This window comes from Mesoplodon mirus (genome assembly GCF_964341445.2).
Source record: "Mesoplodon mirus genome assembly, chromosome: 15".
NCBI classification, from domain to species: Eukaryota; Metazoa; Chordata; class Mammalia; order Artiodactyla; family Ziphiidae; genus Mesoplodon; species Mesoplodon mirus.
Window position 1 is genome coordinate 33,167,452 of NC_138991.1, and position 27,168 is coordinate 33,194,619.

General features: G+C 44.9%; 1 protein-coding gene across 1 annotated transcript; it reads left to right on the top strand.

The window, feature by feature from the left end:
- The first annotated feature begins 204 nt into the window (after window positions 1–204).
- On the top strand, window positions 205–27,168 carry ARPC1A (actin related protein 2/3 complex subunit 1A). The gene is made up of 11 exons (XM_082600650.1): window positions 205–293; window positions 2,136–2,276; window positions 5,457–5,549; window positions 7,596–7,700; window positions 14,131–14,353; window positions 16,697–16,804; window positions 19,269–19,481; window positions 21,513–21,588; window positions 21,785–21,978; window positions 25,103–25,193; window positions 26,771–27,168. Exons 2-11 carry the CDS (start codon window positions 2,261–2,263, stop codon window positions 26,807–26,809), a joined length of 1,158 nt encoding a protein of 385 aa, XP_082456776.1. The 5' UTR covers window positions 205–293; window positions 2,136–2,260; the 3' UTR covers window positions 26,810–27,168.

Consider the following 27,168-nt stretch of genomic DNA (forward strand, 5'->3'; position numbering starts at 1 on the left):
CACCACCTTCCAGCGGTTTTCTGACGCCGACTTTGCAGATGCAGCACCTTCCCTTCAGGCGCCCAACCCTCCCCCGCCGGCCGCGCTCTGGACCCCGGCCGCGCGCCCGGCTGTGCGCGTGCGCCGACCGCCCCAGCCGGGCTGCGCAGGCGCCGTGGCCACTTCCGTGATCTGTCAGCCGCTCCCTCAGGGCCTCGGTCCTCCGCCCGCGCCCGCCGGAGCCTGTTCGCGTCGACTGACCAGAGTCCGCGAATTCAACGCTCCGAGCCCGTTCGGACGGCCCCGACCCCCAGGTAAGGCGCAGCAGGGGCGAGTTTCTGGCCTTGCCGGCCTCCCCTGGGCCGGCCTCGTCCCGGATCTGAACCCGCGGGGGCGGCGAGGCGGGGGCTTAGGCCGTGGGGCCCTGAGGCTGAGGGGCTGGCCGGGGGAGGGGGCGGGGAAGCCGCGTTCTCAGAGGGGCCCGCCGAGCCCTGGGGTCCCCACACGTCCAGATCCCATTCTCACGATTTTCGAGCTCCAAGCCTCCTCCGATGCCAGAATTAAAGGCTGCTTCTCCTGCGCTTCCATTGTGGGCATTTATCCCAGTCTCTAATATTGTGGTGAATGGGATCATCTCCCCCCAGTCGAGCGTCACGAGGCACCGTTCATTCCTTTCTTCAGCGTCTAGAATAGGGTCCCTGCGCGCCGTAGGCGCCCCTGGAATGTTTGGCTCCTGTCTAGGGCCGCCTTCCATCCTTCAGCTGTTGGGGGACCTTCCCGAGCTCGAGAAGAACCTTCCCCCGAGTTCTTTAAGAATCCCCCCGCTTGGGTGCCGCCTTCTCCTAAGTCACAGTTGTACCTCTTCGCTCCTGGTCGCTCCGTGGAACCCTTTTGTAGCGCCTTTCCCACCACACCCCTCCGGTCGGGCTGCCCAGATTGCCATCCCGGCGCCACCATTGCTTGGATGACCCTGGGAAGATTGCTTCTCTGAGTCCCCGTTTTCTCATCTGTAGTAATAAGATCCTCAGGGGGTTTTTGAGGCTCCAGTGAGTTTATTTGCATAAATTGCTTAGGATAGTTCCTGGCCCAGAGTAGGTGCTCACTAAATGTTAGCAGTTATTCCTGCTTCTCGGCATTCTCTGTCTGTGTATCTAGCTCCCCTTCCTCTTCTACCCTTCTCCCCGCAGATTTGAGGACCAGGAAAGTGTCAGATTTATTTATGTTTTTGGCCCCAACCTGGTACTTACTACACTGCTGGGCACATGGCAGGCACTTAATAAATTGTAGTTTAGAATCTTTAATTATAAAGCCATCAGTTCTCATACTGGGGCTTTGGAACCGGAAGGAAATGCTGACCTACTTTTATCTATTTCAACTCATTGCTGAAATTACCTAAATTATCCTAGTTCTGCCCTCTTTTATCAGTTTTTAAATCTAACCTTTTGGTTTCCCGGAGGCCCTGGGTTTTTCAGGTATCTTAAAAAAAAAAAAAAAAGAAAGAAAGAAAGAAAGAAAAGGAGAAGCTATCATTCAGGAGGCTATTTTTGCCCTGTGAGGGAGTAGGTGTAAGTGGCTGCTTCCTACACAACCTATTCGGAGGCCTTCCGAGGTTAATTCATCTACTTACCACAATTAAAGGAGGGGATCATTCTTGGAAAATTAAATCTCCTGCTGGGGGAGAGTATCAGATCTAGGTAACTAATCCTGTGCTGAAACAGGTTCTGCCTAAGGAAGTTTGGTCTGCTGGTGAGGCTGGTGCCTGGAGTTGGAACCTGTCTCTGAACGCTGGGGAGGGTGTGGTGACCTTGTCGGAGCACCTGCTATTGCTGGGTTGGGTATTGAGAGCAATTAGAAACTGGATGAATCACGTCTCGAAAACTGACCCCAAGCAGGGAACTGAAATCCCCACTGTACAAATACTTTAAAGCTCCAGGACTGAGAATTTAAAGCCTAGGTAGGTGTTTCCAAGTTCAGAGGGTACTTACTGGTGTGTATTTCTAGGGATGGTTCAAAAGCCTTGGGTTAGAGGAAGAAAGGGAACTAACTTAACTTACCGAGCATCTGTTTTAGGCTAGGCTTTGAACTACATGCTTTCACGTATTATTTAATCCTGCTACCACTGGCCTTGGGATGTCAGTTCTATGTCCATTTTACAGATGAAGAAAAATGAGTTTGAGATATTGAGTGACCTTCCCAGGGTTTCCTAGCTACTGTGTGTCAAAGCCAGGATTCAAACCCAGGTCCTCTTGGCTCCACAGCCCATGGCTAACCAAATACCAGGATGACTCAAGTGATAGGTAAAGAAAGGAGTTGGGGGGTGGAGGGGGTCCCTGGAATCATAATGTCCTATAAATTGTTCTTTCTCTGTGCTGGACATTAAAAGTTCATCAGTAGAAGTTTGTTAAATTTAATGCAGCACCTTTTTGTCTCTCCCTTTTTCTTCTCTCTACCCTCGTTAAGACAAAGTTTTTCAGATTTCACTTAAATATGAATCACAGTTTAGAAATTATAATTATCACCCTACGACAGAGGTTTCTTTTTCTTTGTACAAAATTCAAGTTGTCATCATTCTCCTTTCACTGAGTTTAATGAACACAGGCTGTGTTTACTGGTGTCTTATGAATCTGACAAACATGAGTGTTGTCTTGGCCTACAGACTTAAAATAGATTATAGAAGGAAGTACAGGTCTAAGTGTATGTCCAAATATGGAACTTGAATGCTATAACGAAATTAGAAATGCAATTTTAGAAATAATTATGCCGTTGAGTAAATGTTTACCTCTTTTGAAGGCTTTGATGCATTGCTTATAACCGTGAGGTTTAGAATGAGAAAGCCTTTGTCTGCACCTTTTTTTTTTATATAAATTGAGGACATTTTTTAAAATTAATTAATTTATTTTTGGCTGCGTTGGGTCTTTGTTGCTGTGCGCGGGCTTTCTCTAGTTGCGGTGAGCGGGGGGCTACTCTTCGTTGCAGTGCACGGGGTTCTTCTCATTGCGGTGGCTTCTCTTTGTTGTGGAGCACAGGCTCTAGGCATACAGGCTTCAGTAGTTGTGGTGTGCAGGCTCAGTAGTTGTGGCTCACGGGCTGTAGAGCACAGGCTCAATAGTTGTGGCGCACGGGCTTAGTTGCTCTGAGGCATGTGGGATCTTCCCAGACCAGGCCTGGAACCTGTGTCCCCTGCATTGGCAGGGGGATTCTTAACCACTGCGCCACCAGGGTAGTCCACCTTTTCTTTTTTTTTTCTTTGCGGTACGCGGGCCTCTCACCGTTGTGGCCTCTTCCGTTGCGGAGCACAGGCTCCGGACGCGCAGGCTCAGCGGCCATGGCTCACAGGCCCAGCCACTCCGCGGCATGTGGGATCTTCCCGGACCGGGGCACAAACCCGTGTCCCCTGCATCGGCAGGCGGACTCTCAACCACTACGCCACCAGGGAAGCCCCCACCTTTTCTTTTTTAACTGTATATGAAATGTGTGCTTTTATTGCATGTAGATATTTACATTAAATTATTAATTTGCAGACCAATTTTGTTTCAGCTAACAAATAAGCCTTTAAAATGTGGCATATAAACTAAATTGCTTTTAATTAAGCAGATGTTTATGGCATAACATGTTATTTTGAGTAACTGAGTAAAACCTTTTGTAATGGGTAAGCGTATGATATCAGAGAAAAAGAATCATGCACTGAGCTTCTGGAGGTTTATTTTTTTTAAAAATAGACAAATTAAGCAGTCTTATTTAAATTCATTTAAAAGTTTTTTTTTATTTCGAGTTAGAGATTTTATTTGTGAGTTGCAATTTGCTTTCTAGAACACATACCCGTAAAAAAAAATTAATGACCTAAATATCCTCACTTTTAGAATAGAATGTGAAACACTGATATTTCTCTGCCAGTTCAAGATATCAGATATTTTATTTAAGGGCACACTTATCTCTTTTTGACCTTTAGGTTCCCTTACAACAATTAGCAGAGACATTTCCTTTGCTTTCCACTAAGACTGATTTCTGCTTTGTCTGAACTTTCATTGTTCACTTTACAACCTTCTGATGGCCTTTCCATTCATTTCCTTCTTGCATCAGAATTCCTATCTCACATTTCAGTCTCCACCCTAGGTTGACTTGTACTTAAGTATTGAGTGCTGTGAGAGTGCCTATTAGAAACGATAAAAAAGGGATGGGGGTGGGGCCGCTGACTGCTTTTTTGAAAAAATTTCTCCTATTTCAGGTAAAAGTTGCTTCATCAGTGTATCTAGATTTGGGTGCCTATAGAAGGGAGAGTGTGATTTGATTTTTAATTTAATGATGTTTCATAGATTCCTGCTTTTCATTTAGTTACAATAAAAAGTTTAAAGAGTAACTAACATAACAAACACCTGCCTACTCTTTGCCTTGATTTGCCAGTTGTTGACGTATTGCCACATTTGCTCTTTATACACCTACTTGTTGTCCTGAATGATTGGAAATAAGTTACAGAAGACATCATGACATTTCATCCCTAAATACTTCATCATCTTTATCTCCTAAGAGTTAGGACATTCTTCTACCTAACAGCCAACCATTATCATAGTTAAGAAGTTGAAAATAATTCCGTATTGTTGTGTGATAGGTAGTCCAAATACAAATTTTTCCTATTTTACAAAATACATCTTTTACAGTTGTTTAAAAAATGTAGATTTACAGTCAAGTTTCATTTATCAAACTTGGTTTTCATAGCTCTTTTAATCTAGAACCGCCACCCTCCCCCACCCCGACCTCTTTTGAATTGTCCAGGCCAATTGTTTTATAGGATGGCACACATTCTGGTTTTAACTGTTTGTTTCCCCTTGGTGTTACTTAACTAATTCCACTCCCCTTTATTTCCTGTAAACTGGAAATTAGGTCCAGATGTTGATTGGATTTAGCATAAATACAATATGTTTGGCATAAATACTTCATAGGTAGGTTGACCATATTACCAGGTTTCTCCAGCATAGTCCTGTGGCCTGTTTTTGCAGCATAATTATTAATAGTGCCCCTTTATGCTCTCTTGAAAGTATTCCGGTCTGGATAATAAATTAAGTGGTCACTATTTATAAGTGATGGTGTGCCCTTCAGTTTGTCTCCTGTCAGGAGGCCCATCAGATTATATTGTTCCACTACTTATGATATTAAGATTGATTGCTTGGTTAAGGTGGCGACTGCCAGATTTTTTTATTGTAAACGCATGTTTTTCTGTTTGTAATTAATAAATAATCTGTGGGATGATCATTTGAGACTGTGTGAATATCTTGTACCCCAGCAGTCCTTAACTCATGGTTTTAGAGTCCCTTGATGTGGTTACAGTGCTAATTGTATTTAAATGATTAAGTTTTGACATTGAGATTGGTCTTTTTCAAAGGCAGAATTGTTTTATTTATCCCCAAACATTTCAGGATCCCCAGACAACTTAAATATGGGTTGCCTGCCATTTTAAATGCTTTTTCTGTTGCTTGTTGCAGCTTTCTGTCCTTTGAACACACTAAGAATAATGTCCCTGCATCAGTTTTTACTAGAGCCAATCACCTGTCATGCCTGGAACAGGGATCGTACCCGTAAGTATGCTATTAACTTTGCTCCTTTATTTTGGTACCTTTGATTCTTTTAGATGTAGGTACTTTTAGGGATCACATATTTCAATATCATATGTGAACAGGACATAGATATAGCTTCAGAGAGAACTAGGTCAGTCCTTTGGTTTACAGGTAGAGAAATCGAGGCTGAGAGGGTTGGAAGGACTTTCCAGTGGTTACACCCAAGTTAATGTCAGAGCCGTAATTAGCACTCAGGCCTTCTGGCTCCTTGTCCACTTCTTTTTCTACAGTACCACCTGGAGGACAGTTTATATCAGAGACATCTTTCATTGCCCTAATAACCCAATGTCTGGAATAGTTGTACAGTAACACTCATCACCCAGCATTTAGTCAGAATACTAGGACCTAGAAATAAGACACATATGGTTTACAAAGTGGCATAATGAGAGCAGTATTATCTAGTGTTTACTATGTTATTTATAATAAGCTTGAGTTTCCAGTTTTATAGCTCTAGCAAACTAGAAAGGGATGGAGAAGACTTTTAGAAGTAGGTGTAGTACAGCAAGCAAAGTGCAGGTAATATGACAAGGAGAAGGCAAAAAAAAAAAAATTGGGGACTTCCCTGGTGGCGCAGTGGTTGAGAGTCCGTCTGCCGATGCAGGGGACACGGGTTTGTGCCCCGGTCTGGGAAGATCCCACGTGCCGCGGAGCGGCTGGGCCCGTGAGCCATGGCCGCTGAGCCTGCGCGTCTGGAGCCTGTGCTCCGCAACGGGAGAGGCCACAACAGTGAGAGGGCCGCGTATCGCAAAAAAAAAAAAAAAAAAAGTCTAAAAACAGAAGAAGTGTAGTATTATGTCCATGAGTTATTTTTAAAAGTTAGGTATTTATTCACTGTCTAAAATAATAGCTTTATTGAAATATAATTCACATGTCATAAAATTCACACTTTTGAAGTATACAATTCAGTGGTGTTTAGTATATTAAACAGAATTATGCAACAATCACCACTGTCTAGTTTCAGAATATTTTCATCACTCCAAAAAGAAACTCTATGCCCATTAGCATTCACTTCCAATTTTCCTCAAAACTTCCAGCCCTAGGCAACTACTAATCTACTTTCTGTCTCCATGGATTTGCCTGTTCTGGATATTATGTATAAATGGGGGATATGATAGATGGGGGAACTATTAAATGATTGACCTAAAGTTTGGGTCATAGAGTTTAATTTTAAGAAATCGATATTTATTTTTTAAAAATGGATGAACTAGAAAGGAAAAAATACCAGTATAAGTTCCAAAAAAATCCATCATATATGTATATTCCTAACATTTTAGATTGGTCTAAGAGAGTTCTCTTGAGAATTTTATTTTGTGATTTATATTGGCTTTATTGTAAAGAAAAACTTCAATATATTTTATCAGTAGTATCAAGGGTTGTTGGGGGTTTTTTTTGTTTGTTTGTTTTTATAAACTAGTGGTTCCATCCTGGGTCTATGACAGCAGTAATGAAAGCCTATGAGCTATTTTTAGTATTTCAGAAAGTCTAACAAATTAAACATTTGTCATTAATAGTGTTGTACAGGCAAACTAAAATGTCAAATATATTTACCGTGGACTAAAATTATGTCAGTTAAGGGAATTCCCTGGCGGTTCAGTGGTTAGGACTCAGCACTTTCACTGCCGGGGCTCTGGGTTCGATCCCTGGTCGGGGAACTAAAATCCCTCAAGCCTAGCGGCTGGGCCAAAACAAAATAAAATAAATAAAATTATATCAGTTAAGTATAATAATATTATTTATTTGTTACTGGTTAGAACTTTAATTGACAGTTGTATATGTTTCTAATAAAATGAATTTTTTAATTCAGTTTTTCTAGAAAACATTTTAAAATATGGGGTCCAAGTAGAGGTAAAAATAATAAAGGAATTCTTCAGGACGAATATTGGGAACCATTTTCTGAAACCGCTTTCCTGTTCCTTCCTTCAGTCTGTTTTTAAAATGCCAACTGTAACATCCCTTTTTTTATGACAGTTTCGAGTTCAGGTGTTAACTATTGACTTTTTTCTCCAGAGATTGCCCTTAGCCCCAATAACCACGAAGTCCACATCTACAAGAAGAACGGGAGCCAGTGGGTGAAAGCTCATGAACTCAAGGAGCATAACGGACACATCACAGGTAAAAAAGGGAGATCACATGAGCTTAGTACGGCATTTCCAAGTCTAGCATGCTTCTGTGTAAAGGAAGTCTGCCACGGTACTTAGTGCAGCATTTACTGATTTTTCTTGAGAAAATTTGAGAAAATATATAATAGTGACCTCAGTTTTTAAGTGCGTCTCTGAGCCCAGCTGGTATGCAGTGCTCTGCTAGCGTTACAGAAAACACAACCTACTCTGGGGACTAGAGAGCTTAGATTAGATGAGACATGAAAGCAAAACCAGACAGCACGTCAGCTGTGTGCAACCGCAAGCCAAGCTGTGTTCCCAAGTCCTAAGGGAACGCTGTGTCTTCCAGAAATTTCCTGTATGTTGTTTTTAGGGCAAGGAAGACATTCCAAAATACCGAAAAGGACATAGAGTAATATAACAAACACCCATATTCCTGCCACCCAGAATTAGCAGCTATTTATCTTTTTTCCTGTGCCAGAAAACTTGGGAAACAAAGATTTGATTATAAGAAGTATATTATTATAAGAAGTATTATTCCAGATAATGGTAAAGTCTCCTCTCACCACCAGTCCTATTCCTCTCCCCCAGAAGACACTGTAATTGGTATGACATTGTCCCAGTCCGTTTTTTATACTTTCACATACGTGTATGTGTGTCAGTGTGTGTGTCAGTGTGTGTAAGCAGTCTTTAGTACTATTGGCTAGAATTTTTAAATACTGCATAAATGGCATCATAGCATGCATCTCCTGTGGCTTACTTTTGCATTCCGCATTGTTTCTGAGTTCTCTGTATGTAGGTGTATCTAGATCAAATTGATTCCTTTTACCCGCTGGGTAGCATTTCATACCTCATCTATTTACTCTTTCCTCCATTGAAGGATATTTAAGTTGCTTCCATGTTTTCCCTGTGACATTTAAGTGCTAAATTGAGCGTCCCCGGGCAGATCTCCATTCAGGTGTGAATGTCTCTGGGAGACTTGCTGTACCACAGGGGTGCAAACATCTTCAGCCTTGCCAGGCATTGTCAGATCGCCTGCATTCCAGCAGCCCTGATAGCAGTGCTTATCTTCCCACGCCCCACACATGCTTGATAGAAGCAGACTGGCTGATAAGTGATCTTTGGTCACTCTATAAGCTTCATTTCCCTGATTAATAGAAAGGTTGAGCAGATGTTTATTAGCCACCTGAGTTTTCATTTTCATGACTTTACTGTTCATAACTCCTAACCATTTTTCCATTGAGTTTTTAACTTGTTCTTGTCAATTTGTAGAAGACTGGATCTTAAAGCATTAGCTCTGAGGCAGATTCCTAAGTGTACAGTAACTTTCATCTTTGACAAAAACTATCAATGAATAGTTGGGTAAAGGTAGCAAGCAGAGCAGTGTCGAGTTTTATTAAGCAAGTGTGAAATAAAGGAGAAGGAAGAAAAAATGGAGAATTTTTACAATGTTTTCAGAATTTAGTAAACCATATCTTGATACCAGATTTCAAGACAGTGTATTGCTTTGTTGTTAAATCATGTGTGGCTACTTTTTTTTTTTTTGGTACATGGGCCTCTCACTGTTGTGGCCTCTCCCGTTGCAGAGCACAGGCTCCGGACGCACAGGCTCAGAGGCCATGGCTCACGGGCCTAGCTGCTCCACGGCATGTGGGATCTTCCTGGACCGGGGCACGAACTCGTGTCCCCTGCATCGGCAGGCGTACTCTCAACCACTGCGCCACCAGGGAAGCCCTGTCTGGCTACTTTTTAAAAAAACATACTAACTTACTGCTGCGTTCAGGGAGAACTCTTGGTCTTTGACCCTTACTACCATAGTTTCTTTTTTATCCTATTTTCTAAGTGATTCAACTGCTTTAAACAATTGCCAAGCACATCAAAACTTATTCTTCATAACTTTTCAATTATAAATTTCTCACCACAGTCTTGTGTTTCCCTTCTTACATGATTTTTTGCACTTAAGTGGGCAGCACAGGGACTGATGGTAATTTTCTTTTTTTTTTTTTAATTGGGACCCTTGAGTTTTGGCTCTCATCCCCTAATATACTGATTAGCTTAAATATATCCTTCCCCCCAATCAGAGAAAAACGTAGTATGTTTTGACCCTCTGCACCCCTTACATTGTATCCCCAGCAAAAACTTATGACCGTCCCTTCTTGCTTTTACCAGTGCTTTGTATGTGATGCCAGTCAGGAACCGACTAATTATATTACCAAACCAGCAAGAAAGACATAATTTCTATTTTTGTTGCTGTTGCTTTCCCATGACCTTATTTTTATGAGGTTTGGCCTATTTTCTTTAAGTCCCTTTGCCAGTGGCCTTACAGCCTAAAAATAAGAACACTCATATTTTGAATTGGAATTTTAACATTAGGAAATACTTATAAATGAGCAAGGGCCAAGATGAAAGACCAAAGAAATAGCCAAAAAAGTGAAATAGTTAGTTATGTCCTTTTTCTCCCCCTGCTTCTCTTCTGGAATCCTTTGAACTTGGGCCTGTTTTCTGTCCAAATGCTCAAATGACATTTTTTTTTAGATCTGAAAAAACTGTTGTTGGCAAAGTCTAAATATAACTCTGTGGCAGGAGACCAAGGATCAAACTTAATTTCTCAGAGAGATAGTAACTACGGAAAAGGAAAATTACCCTCTGAAGCTTTTTAGAAGAAAAGTCTGCTCAGTACTACAGAGAAAAAGAGTATGGCATGCATCAAAGGGATATCAGAGTTCTGGTGTTTTTCTCTGACTTTGTTGTTTTGTGTTAAATGCTTGATCACCATCTCCTTTAAAAAAAAAAAAAACATTTTACTGTGGACACTTTTAAATAGACAGCATATAAAAGCAGAGTAATGTAACAAGACCCTATATACCCATGACTCAGATTCAGCAGTTATCAATTCACAGCTAATCTTGTTCTCAGCTCACTCTCAATTCTTCTTCCTGTACTATTTTCAAGTACATCCCAGACATTGCATCACTTCATATTTCAGTTTGCGTCTCTAAAAGGTAAGGACTCTTCAGCAATAACCAATACAATAGTCTGTTTTAATTGGCATCCTAATAAGGTACACACATGGTTGTGATCAGTTGATCTATCTATTAAGTTTATAGGTTCCCTTCTTTCTTTTCCTTCGCAATTTATTTGTTAAGAAAATTGAGAAATCGGGTTGTTTGTCCTGTAGTGTTTTCGAGAGCCTGGGTTTTACGGATTGCAAGCCCATGGTGTTTCACATATTTCTCCGTCCTCTGTGTTTCCTGTGAATTGCTAGTTGAAGTTAGGTGGTAGCAGGTTCTTTCATGAAGGAGGCACATAATGTCCGGTTGTCTTTCTTCTGTGATGTTAGCAGTTGTTCATGATCAGTGCCCATAGCCATTAATTTAATAGTGGCTGCAATATGATAATATTCTAAATCTATCATTTCTTCTCTGTTAGCTGGAATACATTCATAAAAGAGATGCTTACCTTCATCTACTATTTGGTTATCCTGAAATATAGTTAGTATAGGAAAGACAGGATAGATGTTAGATTCGTTTTCTTTTCCTTCGAAGTCTTCTGACGGCAGGAAAACAAAAAAAGATGCAACGCTAAATTAGCAAGAGATGAGAACTTGCCTTTACTGAATATTTGCCCTTCCCATTCTGTTTTTAACAAGTGTGTGTTTTAAAAGAGTTAAAAGCTAATGTTATCTAAAAACAGGTTGAAGGGGGCTTCCCTGGTGGCGCAGTGGTTGAGAGTCCACCTGCCGATGCAGGGGACACAGGTTCGTGCCCCGGTCTGGGAAGATCCCACATGCCACAGAGTGGCTGGGCCCGTGAGCCATGGCTGCTGAGCCTGCGCATTCGGAGCCTGTGCTCTGCAACGGGAGAGGCCACAACAGTGAGAGGCCCACGTACTGCAAAAAAACCAAAAAAAAAAAAAAAAACCGGTTGAGGCTAAGACTCTGGTTTTACAACTTCTATATTCAAATGAAAGATGTAGCCACAGAAGTAGACTTAGAACTATAAAACGAAGCAGAAGGCAGTTCCTTGTATTTTTCTTAGAGAATAAGGATCTATTGATTTTTTTAAGCACCTCAGGAATTCTTATAAAATACATATGTGTGTAATTAAAGTGGTGGTGATATTGGAATGGGGTGAAATTTGAGATTGTCAAAATCATTACAGAATCACTGAGTTTTCTCATTACAAGGCAATATTCTGGATATTAGAGGATGTATTAGTCTTCTATCGCCATGTCACAAATACTACACACTTAGCAACGTAAACCAAAACACATTTATTATCTCACAGTTTTTTGTGCATCAAGAGTCTGGGCTTGGCTTCTCTGGGACCTCTGCTCAGGGTCTCATAAGCTGTAATCAAGGTGTCAGCCACGGAAGGGCTGTTCTCATCAGAGGCTCCACCAGGGAGGGATCTACTTCCAAGCGCCTTCAGGTTGATGGTGGTAGAATTCATTTCCGTGCAGCTGAGAGATTCATGGCAGCTTGCTTCTTCAACAGAGAGTAACAGAGAAAGACTTTGAGAGTCTCTAGCAAGAGGGGCGCCATGCTCTTAGGTAATCTTGTGCACTGGTCACATCCATCTCAACTTTCCAGCATTCCACTGGTTAGAAGTGAGTCAGGGGTCCTGCCCACACCCACAGGGAGGGGGGTCCCACAGAGTCGTGAACACCAGGAGGTGGAATCTCGGAGACCACTCCAGGGTCTGCCCACCACAGTAGTTTCAGAGACTCGCTTCGTATTGTCAGGAAGCTGGTAATCAAGTTAGGAAAACAAGACAGTCATAAAAATAACTATTTTGCATGACACTTCTGGGAATTTATCATAAGGAGATCATTTTAACCAGAGCAAGAAGGTTATGTGCCTGAATGTTTATTCCAGTTTTATCTATTCTAATAAGTGATTGGGAATAAAACGTACAACAATGGGATGTTTTGGGAAATTATTATGATAAGATCAGTGTTCTAAAATAATGTATAACCACTGCTGATTTATAAAAAACAGGAGAAAATGTTTGCCATGATATTAGTATCCTTTGCGGGAAGAATGTGTGTGAAGAATGGAAGCAGGGCTTTTTTGACTTTGCATATGTCCCATTGTGATGTTTGTCTCGTGATAATATATGGGTTTGCTTTTGTAGTTAAAAATAAAAGTTAGGGCTTCCCTGGTGGCGCAGTGGTTGAGAGTCCGCCTGCCGATGCAGGGGACACGGGTTTGTGCCCCGGTCTGGGAAGATCCCGCGTGCCGTGGAGCGGCTGAGCCCGTGAGCCATGGCCGCTGAGCCTGCGTGTCCGGAGCCTGTGCTCCGCAACGGGAGAGGCCACAACAGTGAGAGGCCCACGTACCGCAAAAAATAATTAATTAATTAATTAATTAATTAAATTTAAAATCTAATAAAGAGAGCTGCAAAGCTGTCCTGTAATGAATAGATTTAAAATAAAAGTACGTATCACTGAGAATACACTTCCCCATCTTTTTCCCTTCACTGGTATGAATAATTGAGCTGACTATTCCTGTAGGTGAATGAACATAAACTGTTCACACTACTAAAGTCACTGTGATTTATGGCTAATGGAGACTTTGATTCTTACTTTTTTCATGTAAATGTTAAGAATGTTAATTATTTTTAGAGAGATATCTATAATAAAAAATTATTAGTAGTATTTCTATACGTTCAGTGTTAAGTTATACTTATAGAAAATACCTCATCAGTAACTATAAAATGACTGAATCATAGCAGATTTTACTCTTGGTATATAACAAACTGACCTTGACTTTGGGATCCTTCATAGAGGCACCAAGTAAGTAAAAGTCTGATCAAATAAGAAAAATAGATCTTACATTCAGATACATATTTAGGTCTTTTCCTCATTTAGATGCAAAGATACTCAAAGAATCTTTCATAGAACCTGTATCATGTAAAAAAGGTATTTCGGTTAGTTTAAAAAACAGTGAGCTTCAGAAGAATCATAATTTATATTTTCCCCTCTCTATACTGATGATTGTTTACCCTATATGTTGTTTTATTTGTAGGCCATCTAGCACACTTTCAGTTAATATCATGGACCAAGGTCTGTTACTGAATGAATAAAGGTACTTTCAGAGCAAAAAAAATCCAATAAAGAAGGAAGAAAAGGGTCTTCAGATCAGATATTCTAAAGATATGTGGCTGGGTGTTAAGAATGCCCCTGCTTGGTTTGTCACCTCCACAATTATAACAGCTCTGTTCTGCCTGGCCTCCAGAGGATCCTGAGTTACGGAACTTTGCAGAGAAACATCCTTGCCTTTGTGTGTGAGGTGGTGACCAGGACCATAGGTGGGGAAGGATGGGCTGGGGAGGAAGGTCCCAAGCCCACATCCAGCCCTGCCATGCTGGTGCCCTCCTGCTGGTGCCGTGCCAGTTGTCGATGGCCAGGCAGAGCAGATGCCACCACATCTCAACTTGCAGGTATCGACTGGGCTCCCAAGAGTGACCGCATCGTCACTTGTGGGGCTGACCGCAATGCCTACGTGTGGAGTCAGAAAGATGGTGTCTGGAAGCCGACCCTGGTGATCCTGAGAATTAACCGTGCAGCCACTTTTGTCAAGTGGTCCCCGCTAGAGAACAAATTTGCTGTGGGCAGCGGAGCACGACTCATTTCTGTTTGTTACTTCGAGTCCGAAAATGACTGGTGAGCAACATGAGTATTTTTATTTCTCTGTAGAATCATACATTTGGACTGCTGTGTCCTTGGTGACTTCTTGAGGCACTGGGTGGAGGCTTAACTGTAACTTCATTTTTTCCTCATCTGGAGATTTTTTTTTTCCTTTGAAATTCTCCATTCTCTCTGAGCATTTTTCCTTCTTCTGTGTGCAATGAGTCCAATCTCACATCTTTCTCATATTAATATCGAACTGTGGTTTCCATGTTCTGATGTCCTGACTTGTTTGTTCTTTAAGACGCTACAACTCTTCTCACTCTGTACTGTCTAAATTGCTGTTTTCTTACTCTGATATATAAATTATTATAAACTTGAAAGATGCTCAGTGCCCTAAGGAAGTTTTTTTCCCTGTCTCTATTGACTTAAAATATCTAGGAGTCTTACAGATAACAATATTCTCCTTTCTTTAAAGTTTTATACCAAATCTGTGTCCTGGTATAATATTTTACTTGTTTAAACTGTTAAACTTTAAAATTTGACCAGAATCTCAGAAATATAATCAGCCTGTTGTACTTACTTTATACTGTAAACCACTTGGAGCTGAGCCAGTCAAAATACAGGGATTTATTTAATGGCTAAGTAAGTTATTTTAACTACTCCTTCCTGCTTACTTTGATAAGGAAACCACTCTGCTCTACCTGGCACATGTTCAGAAAGGGGGTAGATACGCTTCAACATGGAATTGTCATTTAGTGCGAAACTGGCAGTGTTTGTACTAAAAATAGACGGGTACACATTACTCTTCATGTGTCACTGTCTGAGACAAGGAAAGGAAGGGATTATCACATTACAGTTTGTAATTTAGTAAAACCTCAGGAATTTTGATTCTTTGAAACAAGTCTGTGAATTTGCAACAAGATTGAATTTTGAATTGAAGACCTGCGGTTTTTCTTGCTTGCAAGCATGTGTAAAAATAAGGCTAACAAAATGTTGCCTGCAAGAAATTGTTTAGAAGGCTCACTGTAATAAATAGATTAGAAACAGCTTTTTTCCTGGGTAGCTTTCAACCTCAGTGACTTTGCATTTTTATTCATTGAAAAATAGTCTCAGATTCAGGCAAATTGGGCTTTACTGTAGTACAAGGTATTGTCCCTTGAACAAGCCATAATGTTCAGGGGAATGTCTCAGCTATGGCACTGTAATTCATTTGTAGGATGCAAGTACTTTAAAACAACCTCTAAACGCCTTTAAGGTAGAATAACTGTTATAAAACAAGTCAGAATGTTGTCTGTTTTTCAGAAAAGCCGCTACGAAAAAGATTCTATAGAAAAGTGATTTAACATTCAAGGAAGGGCGCTCTGCTCGAGAGTAAGTCTCTCAGCTCCTAAGCAGCAGAACAGCATTGGTTTTTAAGCAGCAGTTTAGGGACAGAAATTGAATTAGGCCAGAATAATGACTGATCTTAGACATAAATAAACATTTTAGTGGAGCTAGAGAGTTAGTCAGAGGCCCATCACCAGCAAGAGGTTCTGCTAATTTCTGGATTTCTCTGTGAAAAAATAAAGAATTTGCAGCTTCACGGAGACTTAGAAAGGAAATTAAACTATTTTACAACCCAAACTTAACCCAAAACAAAGGAACAAATCACTGAATATTTGTAATAAAAATTCAGCAGACTTCCCTTGTGGCGCAGTGGTTAAGAATCCACCTGCCAGTGCAGGAGACACAGGTTGGAGCCCTGGTCTGGGAAGATCCCACATGCCGCAGAGCAACTAAGCCTGTGCACCACAACTACTGAGCCCACACCCTGCAACAACTGAAGCCCACGCACCTAGAGCCCGTGCTCCGCAACAAGAGAAGCCACCGTAATGAGAAGCCTGCGCACCGCAACAAAGAGTAGCCCCCGCTCGCCAGAACTAGAGAAAGCCCACGTGCAGCAACGAAGACCCAACGCAGCCATAAATAAATAAATAAATAAATAAATAAATTTATTAAAAAAAAAAAATTCAAGTGATTTCAAACCTCAATTTTTATTTCAAAGATTAGAGTTACACATAATGTGAAAGTCCATGGGGGACGGTATGAGAGTTAATCCATAAATATACTTAATGATGAGGATCCTCTGGTAGCTGGGAAAGTTCCGAACTGGCTGCTCTGATCAAAACGTCAAAGCCTGAAAGACAGGAGAGCAAAGGGGCCACATATGGTTCCCCTTCCTCTCTTCCTCTAGAAACGCACCTTCTCTCTGGTAGAACACTCGGCGGCCATGTGAGAACCACGTGTAGGTGTTTTCGCCTGACACACATTTGTAGGTCATTTGGGGATGGTTGCTTGATGTGTGGATAAACTAAAATGGGTTTTCTCCTTTTGTAGGTGGGTAAGCAAGCACATTAAAAAACCCATTCGCTCCACGGTCCTCAGCTTGGATTGGCATCCCAACAACGTCTTGCTGGCAGCAGGATCCTGTGATTTCAAATGCAGGTGGGAACGAGTGAGGATTGATAGACGGCCTTGAGCTCTTCGTTTTTCATCTTTCAGCAAGTATTTTTGAGGTTCCTTTTCTTTGTAAGGTACTGTGCTAGGCCCCATGAGGGTCCCAGAGATGAAAGGAGCTTGTGATCTAGAAAAGGAGCTACAACAAGTGTGGAAATCAGGAGGTATCAATAGAAAGCAGTGGACCAGGAGGGGCAGGCGGAGGGATGCAGGGGTGGAGCCAGGAAGTTTCCTCAGGCAGAACATCCAGGTACAGGGTCCCCCGCTCCCACGGTGTTATTTCTCATTTCATACCCAGGCAGCAGACTGGGCAAATTCCAGAGTGAAACCAAGATCAACAAAACAGAGCTGAACAGGGCACTGCTGAGCTGTTATTGTGCAGTTCCTTTTCAGTTAAATCTCTTTATTTGTCATTAGCATGAGACTAGAAGAAACACAGCCACTTTGCTGAGAGCTTTAAGGGTCATACAGTGTAATTGCTTTTTAAAGCTGTTCTTTATCAAGAAGGCTCCCCACTCCCCACCCCGGCCTTAGCCAGAAGAAAAGCAAATGTTGCTTCATGTTGACTCTATGGTGGGCTGGGAGGTGGGGTGCAGCATTCTTTGGTAAGCTATGTGGAGAAATTCCAGAAAACCTGGCCAGGGATTTATATCCAAGAATCCTCACGGGGTTTTTGGTTTGGGTTTTTTTTTTTAAAGGATATGTATGGGAATTTGGCTGTGGAATGGGAGTACAATAGTGTCAAGGTACTTTTTGGAAAAATATTGGCTCTTCTACTTGAGAACCAGTGTTAACAGTAAAGATTTTTTCATATTCAGGAGTTTTGTTGTTGTGATGTGTTACCCAGAGTCATTCCAGCTCCCTTAGAAGATGGAATTTAACCATACCACCTGGGTTGTCAGGCTGTGTCCAAAAATCTGCTTGTACAAATAGCTTACAATTCTTTTGTTAATATTACTTTCCAGAAATAAACTTGGCTTTGACCTGTGGTCCTGTGGGTAAGGGTCTTTTCTGTTCGAACTCTCAATTTGGCAGCACAGTTCTTTCCTGGCTTCTGATGACTAAAGCAGTAGCCATCGTGATGCAGATTTAAAGCACAGAGGTTCTGAGGTCACATCATCTAACTTACAGATAATTCGAGGCTTCCTTTGCCTCTCCACTGTCCTGCCTCTTCCAGAGCTGCTGCCGCCATTATTGTTTTAGGGGGAAAATATCCCAGATCGCTTCAGGGGTCTTTAAGTTTCAGAAGTTTTTGAAGAGAAGCTGTATAAAGAAATAGCATTGGAGGGCAGATCCCCAGCTGTTCTCTAGCCCTTCTGCTTCCCAGCTCTGGGTCAGAACATCCTTACACACAGCTTCATGGAATTAGAGAAAGAGACTGATGACCCTAGGCTGTAAAGGACCTGCTGTCATCCCAGACGAGACCTGCCACAAAGGCTGGACACTGGATCTGAGGGTGATACTAGGGAGAGCCTGCCCACTCTCACTGGCCTCCCTTGACTTTCTCTTTGGATGTCTCTTTCTTCCTTTCTTTCCTTCCTTTCTTTCCTTTCCTTCCTCCCTTCCTTCTTTCCTATCTTTCTTTCCTTCTTTTCTTCCTTTCGTTTTACCAGGTCTTAGTTGCAGCAGGCGGGCTCCTTAGTTGCAGCATGTGGGATCTAGTTCCCTGGCCAGGGATCAAACCTGGGCCCCCTGCATTGGGAGCATGGAGTCTTAACCACTAGACCACCAGGGAAGTCCCTCCCTTTCTTTCTTTAAATGAGTTAATGCTAGTGGTTTATTGCAGAGTAGCAAATAGTTTCCTCTCTCCTACCATTTGACTGTGTGGGCTCTGGACCGCTGTGTTAAGAATGATGGTGAAGCAGACACGAAAGTATGCTGTGCTCATTTAGCAGAGTCTGCCATGGGCCAGGGAGCGGGGAGGGGCAGGACAGCGAGGTCCTCCGCTGGATACACTCCAGGAGGGAAGGGCTTTGTGTCCATCACTTCTAGAGCTGTGCCCTGAGAGTGGTGCCCGGCACGACCTAGGCCAAACTTGAATCAACTGTAGGCAGCGCTTAGAACCCTTCTGTGTCTTAAGAGGTTTGTGTATCTGAACTTGTCTGTCATCAGGTTTTGCTTTTTTTTTTTGTGGTTCGAGGGCCTCTCACTGTCGTGGCCTCTCCCGTTGCGGAGCACAGGCTCCGGATGCGCAGGCTCAGCGGCCATGGCTCACGGGCCCAGCCGCTCCGCGGCATGTGGGATCTTCCCGGACCGGGGCACAAACCCGTGTCCCCTGCCTCAGCAGGTGGACTCTCAACCACTGCGCCACCAGGGAAGCCCATCAGGTTTTGCTTTTGATGAGTCAGTATCTTTTCATTTTGGGACACCTTACAGCAGCTGCCTGTGGCCTGTTTCTATATACGGATATTTTCATTTATTCCTTCCTTCTCTTCCTGCCCTTAAACCACAGAGTGTTTTCTGCCTACATTAAAGAAGTGGATGAGAAGCCAGCCAGTACACCCTGGGGCAGCAAGATGCCTTTTGGTCAGCTGATGTCAGAGTTTGGTGGCAGTGGCACTGGCGGCTGGGTGCACGGGGTCAGCTTCTCCGCCAGCGGGAGCCGCCTGGCCTGGGTCAGCCACGACAGCACCGTGTCCGTTGCCGATGCCTCAAAAAGTGTGCAGTGAGTGTCTGCCTTCATCTGGACTTAGAGAGGAGTGGGGTGGGATCTTAGCAGCTGGCCTGAGGCTGCCTTTCCCTGGGTATAAGTGCAGGGCACCAGCACAAAAATCCGAACCAGGTTGCAAGGCAGCCTTTAAAGTTACCTTCACACATTTAGATTGTCCATTTGGGGAAATTTTGAAGACTTAGGTCTCACTTCCAGAAACACTTCTTAATGGAAGTGCTGATTGTGATTCCTCCAAAGGAGTCTCCTGGTTTGCTTCTGGTAAGAGTTCCTTCAGACGGCAGTTTAGTCTGTTCCTGTGAATTCCTCACAACACGTAAATGGCATCAGGCAGCCTTAGATGAAGTGGGAGATATGTTCTTACTCTGTAGTCAGTGGACAGTGCTCCATTCATGTGGGCCTTCATGCAGTGACACTTGACACCCTGGGAGCCAGTGCCCCTGGTGTGTGCGCTGGGGGAGCCCGAATCGCAGAGACTCGCTGTGAGGAGGTGCCTGCTCGGCCCTGAGGAGAGCAGTGTGTGTCTCATCAGACTTCAGTTTGTGTCTGCTTATCGTGTCTAGAGGGAGAGGGTGACCGCAGTCCTTTCCGCTTGTGAATTTTGGTTCTGTCCCGGTGAATCCTTTCCGTTGGCAGCTAAAGGTAACCCACCTGTAAGGGTTTCCTGACTTGTCCCCCATGCAGGGAACCAGTCACATCTGACTCCCCCTGCCCCACACTGACAACAAAGTGACATTTCAGAAAGAATATATATATTTTACTGATTGGGGTGAATTTTTTTTTTTAATTTTTTAAACACCCCCCCAATCTAAATTATGAAGCCTTCCAGAAGATTTCTGTACATATGTAGACACATATATCTTTTCATTTTTAACTCCAGTGGGATTATGGTATACATTTTGTATAGTAATTTGCTCTTTGTCATTCAATAGTGTTTTGTCATGGCTATTTGATTTCTGTACAGTTTATTGTAATGCATAATAAGCTCTTAGCACATGCTTATATTATAAGCTCTTGTCTACCTTCGAATTGATTTATTATTTGGCTTCTCCGGTCCTGCAAGTCAGATTACATCTGCTACCCTTCTCCATATCAGAGTATTTCATGTAGTAAGAGCCAGGTATGCCACAGAAGAGCCTAAGATGAGGTGGTGTTAGGACTTTAATCCAATACCATTTGTACTGAAGGGGATAGGGCAGGGGTGTCTCCTGAGACACAGTTTCAAAATGCATCATCTTTTACATGGAGCCATATGATCCTACTTCATCAACCAGTATGTTTGCTGCCGTATCTGTGTAATCTCTCGGCCAGATGACCATGAAGCATACATGTGTACACACACACACACACACACGGCCCATTCACATGTGAGCTCCTGGCTGGCCAACACTGTGTCGTGTTCATCAGTGGCCATAGCTCCTGCCCCAGTGCCTGGCCGGGCACAGAACAGACTCCCATAAGTGTCTGTGGTCCCAGCCCTCTAGGAGCCCACGTGAGCACAGGCGAGGAGAGGGGAGCAGAGAAAGGCCTTCAGTCCCGCGTGACGGTGACAGTCAACTAGGAGGCCAGAGAAAGGAGCAGCCACTGCAGGCTGAAGTGGTCCAGGAAGGCTGTTCATGGGGGTGATGAAACTCAAGCCTCATTTCAGAGACTGGGGTGGACTTTGGAAAAGCAAGAGGAGCAGAAAGGGTGTGTGGGTAACGGGGCAGGGGAAGCCAAGGCCGAGGCGGCAGAGAACCAGTGCTCCTGGGACCGCAGTGTAGGGCAGTTTGTGGTGAGCAGGGGTGTAGGAGGGGTGGGTGCAGGAGGGGTGGGCACAGCCAGAGGGGGCAGAGGCCTGCTCATCTGCGGGTCACCTCAGGGCTGGCTCATGCTGGAGATTCCTGGAGGCCTGGGTTATGGGGCTCCTCTTAATGTAAGTGTTCTTTCATCCTGCCAAGCCCCCATGAGAATGGGTCCTTTGTCGTCTGTGTCTGAAGAGGCTGCGTGGTCTCCTCCATCTCGGGTTAACACTGTTCTTGTGTTCAGGGTCTCAACTCTGAAGACAGAGTTCCTGCCCCTCCTGAGTGTGCGCTTCGTCTCGGAGAACAGCGTCGTGGCCGCTGTAAGCATCTCTCTTGCACCGGGGCCTGTGCTTACTCTCCAGAACGGGAGCAGGGCGTGCCCTGTGGCTGTGCGCACGAGCATGGAGCAGCAGCCTTGTAGGGGAAGCCGCTCGAGAGGCTCCCATGGTGGGGCCGCTCTGCTGGGGCGCTCGCTGGGCGCACACCCTGCAGGGCCTGACCGATCCCTCGTTTCAGGGCCATGACTGCTGCCCCATGCTCTTTAGCTGCGACGACCGCGGCTGCTTGACCTTCGTCTCCAAACTAGACATCCCAAAACAGAGCATCCAGCGAAACATGTCGGCCATGGAGCGCTTCCGCAACATGGACAAGCGGGCCACGACCGAGGACCGCAACACGGCCCTGGAGACGCTGCACCAGAACAGCATCACGTAGGTGCCGCCCAGCCCCCGGCCCGATGGCTGTGCAGAAGTGTTAGGTGACCGGGCTGCCCTTCTCCCCTCTTTGTTTCCTGACGGGTCCCTGTGATGTTCTGTGTCCTGCAGGCCCAGACATCCGTTCAGGAACGGGGGCGGCGAGGGGTCTGTATCTTCCCGGCTGCAGGCTCTTACTTCCAACTCGTCACAGAGAGCGAGCCGCCCCCACGTAGTCATTATGTCCTTCAGGGCATAGACGGTCTGGGCGTCCCGCGTGCGGAACGCAGGCCCTGCTGCGGGCCTGTAAGCTGGCGCGGCCTGTCAGGCAGCCTCTTCTGGGTCTTGCTTTCTCAGAAACTTGACTGAGGACAAAAGGAGACCTTCCTGAATGTCGTGTTCCTCTAATAGTGAGCACCTGACAGTCTTATCCTGTTTGAAAGGTAGCTGTCACTTCAGCCATGGATTTCAAGTAAGGTGTACAAGTAAGAAGAACATTTAACTAGAGAGACAGATTTTTCAGCATCATTATGACAAAACAAAAAACTCCTTTACTTATTTTTCATCAGGCATCTGTGATTAAATAAGACAGTAGAATTGTGTCGTGTCCAGAAAGCTTGGTGGGTTTTTTTTTTTTTAATCTAGAGGAGAAATGCACTGTGTTCTTTTTTTTAAAATTTATTTTTGGCTGTGTTGGGTCTTCGTTGCTGTGCGCAGGTGCTCTCTAGATGTGGTGAGCAGGGGCTACTCTTCATTGGAGTGTGCTGGCTTCTCATTGCGATGGCTTCTCTTGTGGAGCATGGGCTCTAGGCGCACAGGCTCAGTAGTTGTGGCTCACGGGCTCTAGAGCGCAGGCTCGTAGTTGTGGCACACAGGCTTAGTTGCTCCGCGGCATGTGGGATCTTCCCGGACCAGGGCTCGAACCCGTGCCCCCTGCACTGGCAGGCAGATTCTTAACCACTGCACCACCAGGGAAGCCTTGCACAGTATTCTTTGACTAGACATTTTGTGTTGAGAGACTTTAATGTGGGTGATTATCATGGGAAGAATAATGGAAACCTCTAGACTTTCTCTTTGAGAGAATTTCTTCTTTTTTTATAAGATTTTTTTACTTTCTTTTTTTAATTATTTACTTGGCTGCGCTGGGTCTTAGTTGTAGCATGCGAACTCTTAGTTGCAGTATGTGGGATCTAGTTCCCTGACTAGGGGTCAAACCTGGGCCCCCTGCATTGGGAGCTCAGAGTCTTAGCCACTGGACCACCAGGGAAGTCCCTCTTCAAGAGAATTTCTAACTGCAGGTTGTTATGTTCAGCAGAAAGGGCCACTGGACTTAAAATAGGCTGGAAATAATCTGTGCTCTATTGAAAAGTAGTCATTTGAAGGCGTAGCAGAACTTTTCTCCACACTTTTCAAGTTTCTCTGTCTTGAATGATTTTCAAAATTATTTTCTGTGAGGTTCTCTTAAGCTTCTCTGCAGACTGTGTATCTGTAAAGAGACAGCTCTCATTGCCGTTTTGAGACTTTGAGGTTAGGAATAAAAAGACCCTTGCAGATTGGCGTGACTGCTTTTATTTGCAGATATTAGGGTAAAGTCCTCTTTACCCTAGAGCAGGGTCAGCACACTTTTTGTATAAGGAACCAGAGAGTAAATTTTAGGCTCTGAGGACTACACGGTCTCCATGACAATTACTACAGCCCTGCCATGTGGCCTGCAGGCTGCCATGGACAGTACAGAGATAAATATGCATGGATGTATTTCAGTAAAACTTTATAGGGACTTCCTTGGTAGCACAGTGGTTAAGAATCCACCTGCCAATCAATGCAAGGGACACATGGGTTCAAGCCCTGATCCAGGAAGATCCCACATACTGCAGTGCAGTTAAGCCTGTGCGCCACAACTACTGAGCCTGCGCTCTAGAGCTCGCCAGCCACAACTACTGAAGCCTGCGTGCCTAGAGCCCGTGCTCCACAACAAGAGAAGCCACCGCAGTGAGAAACCCACGCACTGCAACGCAGAGTAGCCCCCACTCACCGCAACTAGAGAAAGACCACGCAAGCAGCAACAAAGAACCAACGCAGCCAAAAGTAAATTAATTAATTTAAAATTTTATTTAAAAATAAAATAAAACTTTATAGACACTGAAATGTGAATTTCACATAATTTTCATGCCATGAAATAATAGCCTTTTAATTTTTTTCTAAGCACTTAAAATTGTAAAGGCTATTCTCTAGCCCATAGGCTGTGCAGAAACAGGTGGTGTGTGCCATCCCCTTCCCCACAGGGAATGTTCTAGGCATTTCGGGGAGAAAGACAAATATTGTCTGAGCTGTGGAATTGGTTTTCTTGAAAGTTTTTCAGATAATCAGGCTAAGCCAAGTTGTTTCATCAGTCTCCTCTGCTGAGCTTGGTTGGAATTTTGTGGTGTGTCTGAATGTTGCTAATATTAATAATGATTAATTTCAAATGTAAGGAGAGCTTTTGACTCATATGCCCTCATTGTCCTAGAGGGTAATTTGGGAGTTTTGGCTTGGAGCCAAAACTTGGATTTCAATCATGCTTCATGATGCCTCTAGTATTTTATTTTATTTTTTTGCGGTACGCGGGCCTCTTACCGCTGTGGCCTCTCCCGTTGCGGAGCACAGGCTCCGGACGCGCAGACTCAGCGGCCATGGCTCACGGGCCCAGCCACTCCGCGGCATGTGGGATCTTCCCAGACCGGGGCACGAACCCGTGTCCCCTGCATCGGCAGGTGGACTCTCAACCACTGCGCCACCAGGGAAGCCCTCTAGTATTTTTTTTTTAAGCAGTGCGTCCATTTCAGTCACAGCTGTGGTTGTGGCCTCTCCTGGCTCCGCAGGGTGCACGCTGTGTGGCCTGAATTGTCCTGCTTCTCCACGTCCCTCTAATTAATGCACATTCTTAACTTTTCTCTCTTTCCAGTCTTTTTCTTTTCTGGAATCTGGTAATAAAATACATTTTAATATTTTCTGAGTCAGATCGCTACAGACTAATATCTATGGACACTTTAAAGGAATTGATAGAAAATTCGTTTCCTGAAAATGCTGTTACCCTTCTAGGAAGGTTGGAGCTCACTTCCACCATGTGCCTTACAGTCTCTCTCCTGTCTTTGCCTTTTTTCAGTCAAGTGTCTATTTATGAGGCAGACAAGCAAGATTGTCGCAAATTTTGCACTACCGGCATCGATGGAGCCATGACCATTTGGGATTTCAAGGTATCGTCTGTCTTTCAGAACAGATCTCGTTTGTGTTAGAAGTCTTCCCATGAGAAGACTGGTCCTCATTTCTTGGACCCAGCCGTCAGCTGCAGTGCACGTCAGGAGCGTGGTGCACGTCAGGAGCGCGGTGCACTGGCTGTGGTTCTCTTGAAACCCTGGGAGTTGTTACAGGAGAGAGCCGCACTTTCTCTCCGAGGTGTAGTCCACACTTCTGGAGGTCCTCGGAGTAACTGAGGGGGGCTGGGGGCTGCTTTTGTGGCGGGCCCCAGGTTGGGCCCGGACTAGCTGAACTCTGTAGACGTGTTTTTATGGTTGACACCAACTAGTCGGGTCAGCACTCACTGCCTGCCTGCCGGGTGCCGGGCCAGGTGCTGGCACTGAGGACGTGGACGTGAAGGAGCCCTCGGGGAGCTTGTCGTGGGAGAGAGGGGAGGGTGGGGGTCGGGTGGGGCTCCGGGAGAGGAGCCAGTGCCTCTGTTTTCACCTTGAGGAATTGGGGGGCTGCACGGACTGCCTGAGCTGCCTCTCCGGGCGAGCGGTCTGAGCTGCAGGGGCAGCACGTGCAGAGCAGCCAAGCAGCTCAGGGGGCGCGCGCTGCACTCAGGCCCCGCTGTGGGGCCTGCGGAAGCAGAGCAGAGCGGGCCCTGCCTGCGGGCAGCTGGGGGCTGCTCCGGAACCGACGTGGAAAGGCACCTGCTGTGACATGCAGGTGGCCTGGACCCTGGACAGTGGCTGCCGGAGTGAACAGGTGGCGGGGATGTGCCTCCAGTCGTGCTGGGGGGCGGGGGGTGGCCAGGAGGTTCTGGACTAGAGGGATTTAGGAGGCCGCATGGAGGGGTGTTGTGACCACGAGGGACAAACGCCTGAGGCCTCTGCACCCTTCAGCTTCGGGGTTGGGATGAGGAGGTGGGGAGGAGGGGCAGGGCTAAGAGCAGCTCCGGTGTGCAGCTCTGCGGACTTAACCCCCAGAAGTTAAACGTTTACAGAATTCTGCCACTGCCTGTGCAGTTTCATGATTGATGTTGCTGCCTCTACAAGTCTTGCCCTTGTTACCTTCACCTGCTTTGGGGCATCGCGCACCTGTGCAATTAGCTCCACCTGGGCGGTTAGCTCCGCCCTTCATCCTTTGATCCCTGCGGCCAAGTCCTTTCTCCTGTGCGAGTGAGCTGGGAAGTTCCAGCGCATTTTCCTCTCTGGTCCGTCCGCCTTTGAGCACCGCTAGGCGTTGTGCACCAGTCTGGCTGCGTGGGGGCCACAGAAACATGGGAGTGCTTGCCATCAGGGCATCTGGAGTGAGGGCCAGTGACACAGATGATAAGCACATACGTGCCCTGGGAGCAGGCGTGTGCCCGGAGCCTGTGGGCTGGGGCCGTGGGGACAAGGCGGCGCAGGGCCTGGAAGGGCCAGCAGGGGGAGCCCTGTCTGGGAGAGTGTCTGCAGGCCATAGTCCCGGAGCCCATCTCAGAGGGAGCGGGTCTCAGCCAGGAAGGAGGGGGTGTGGGGTAGTGCCTTGGGGAAAACGCCAGGATGGCCAGTCCCCACTGACCATCGGTGTTCTTTCTGCCGCTCTCCAGACCTTAGAGTCTTCTATCCAGGGCCTTCGGATAATGTGAAGCTGAGTGAGCCGCCCAGATCCAGCATGAGGACGGACAGGCTGCGCCGGGCAGCTCCGCCATTCGCATGATGGGCAGGAGAGCCAGCCGCCAGGAAACACTGAAGACACATATGGCGCAAACCTTGTTGTGTGTTTTGTTTGAGGATAATTGGTGAAAGTGTTGGTTTTTTAAAAGCAGCAGTGATTTGGGTTTTGTTTTTTGGTTTTTTGTTTTGCTATTTCATTCCATTCTTGACCAAAGCTTCTCTTTAAGTAGTTTATTATGGACAATTGTCACACTAACTTAAAGGAAGGGGTGGGGGAGGTATGTAAATTGTCCGCTACAAAATTAAATAAAAATACTGAATGTGTTTTTGG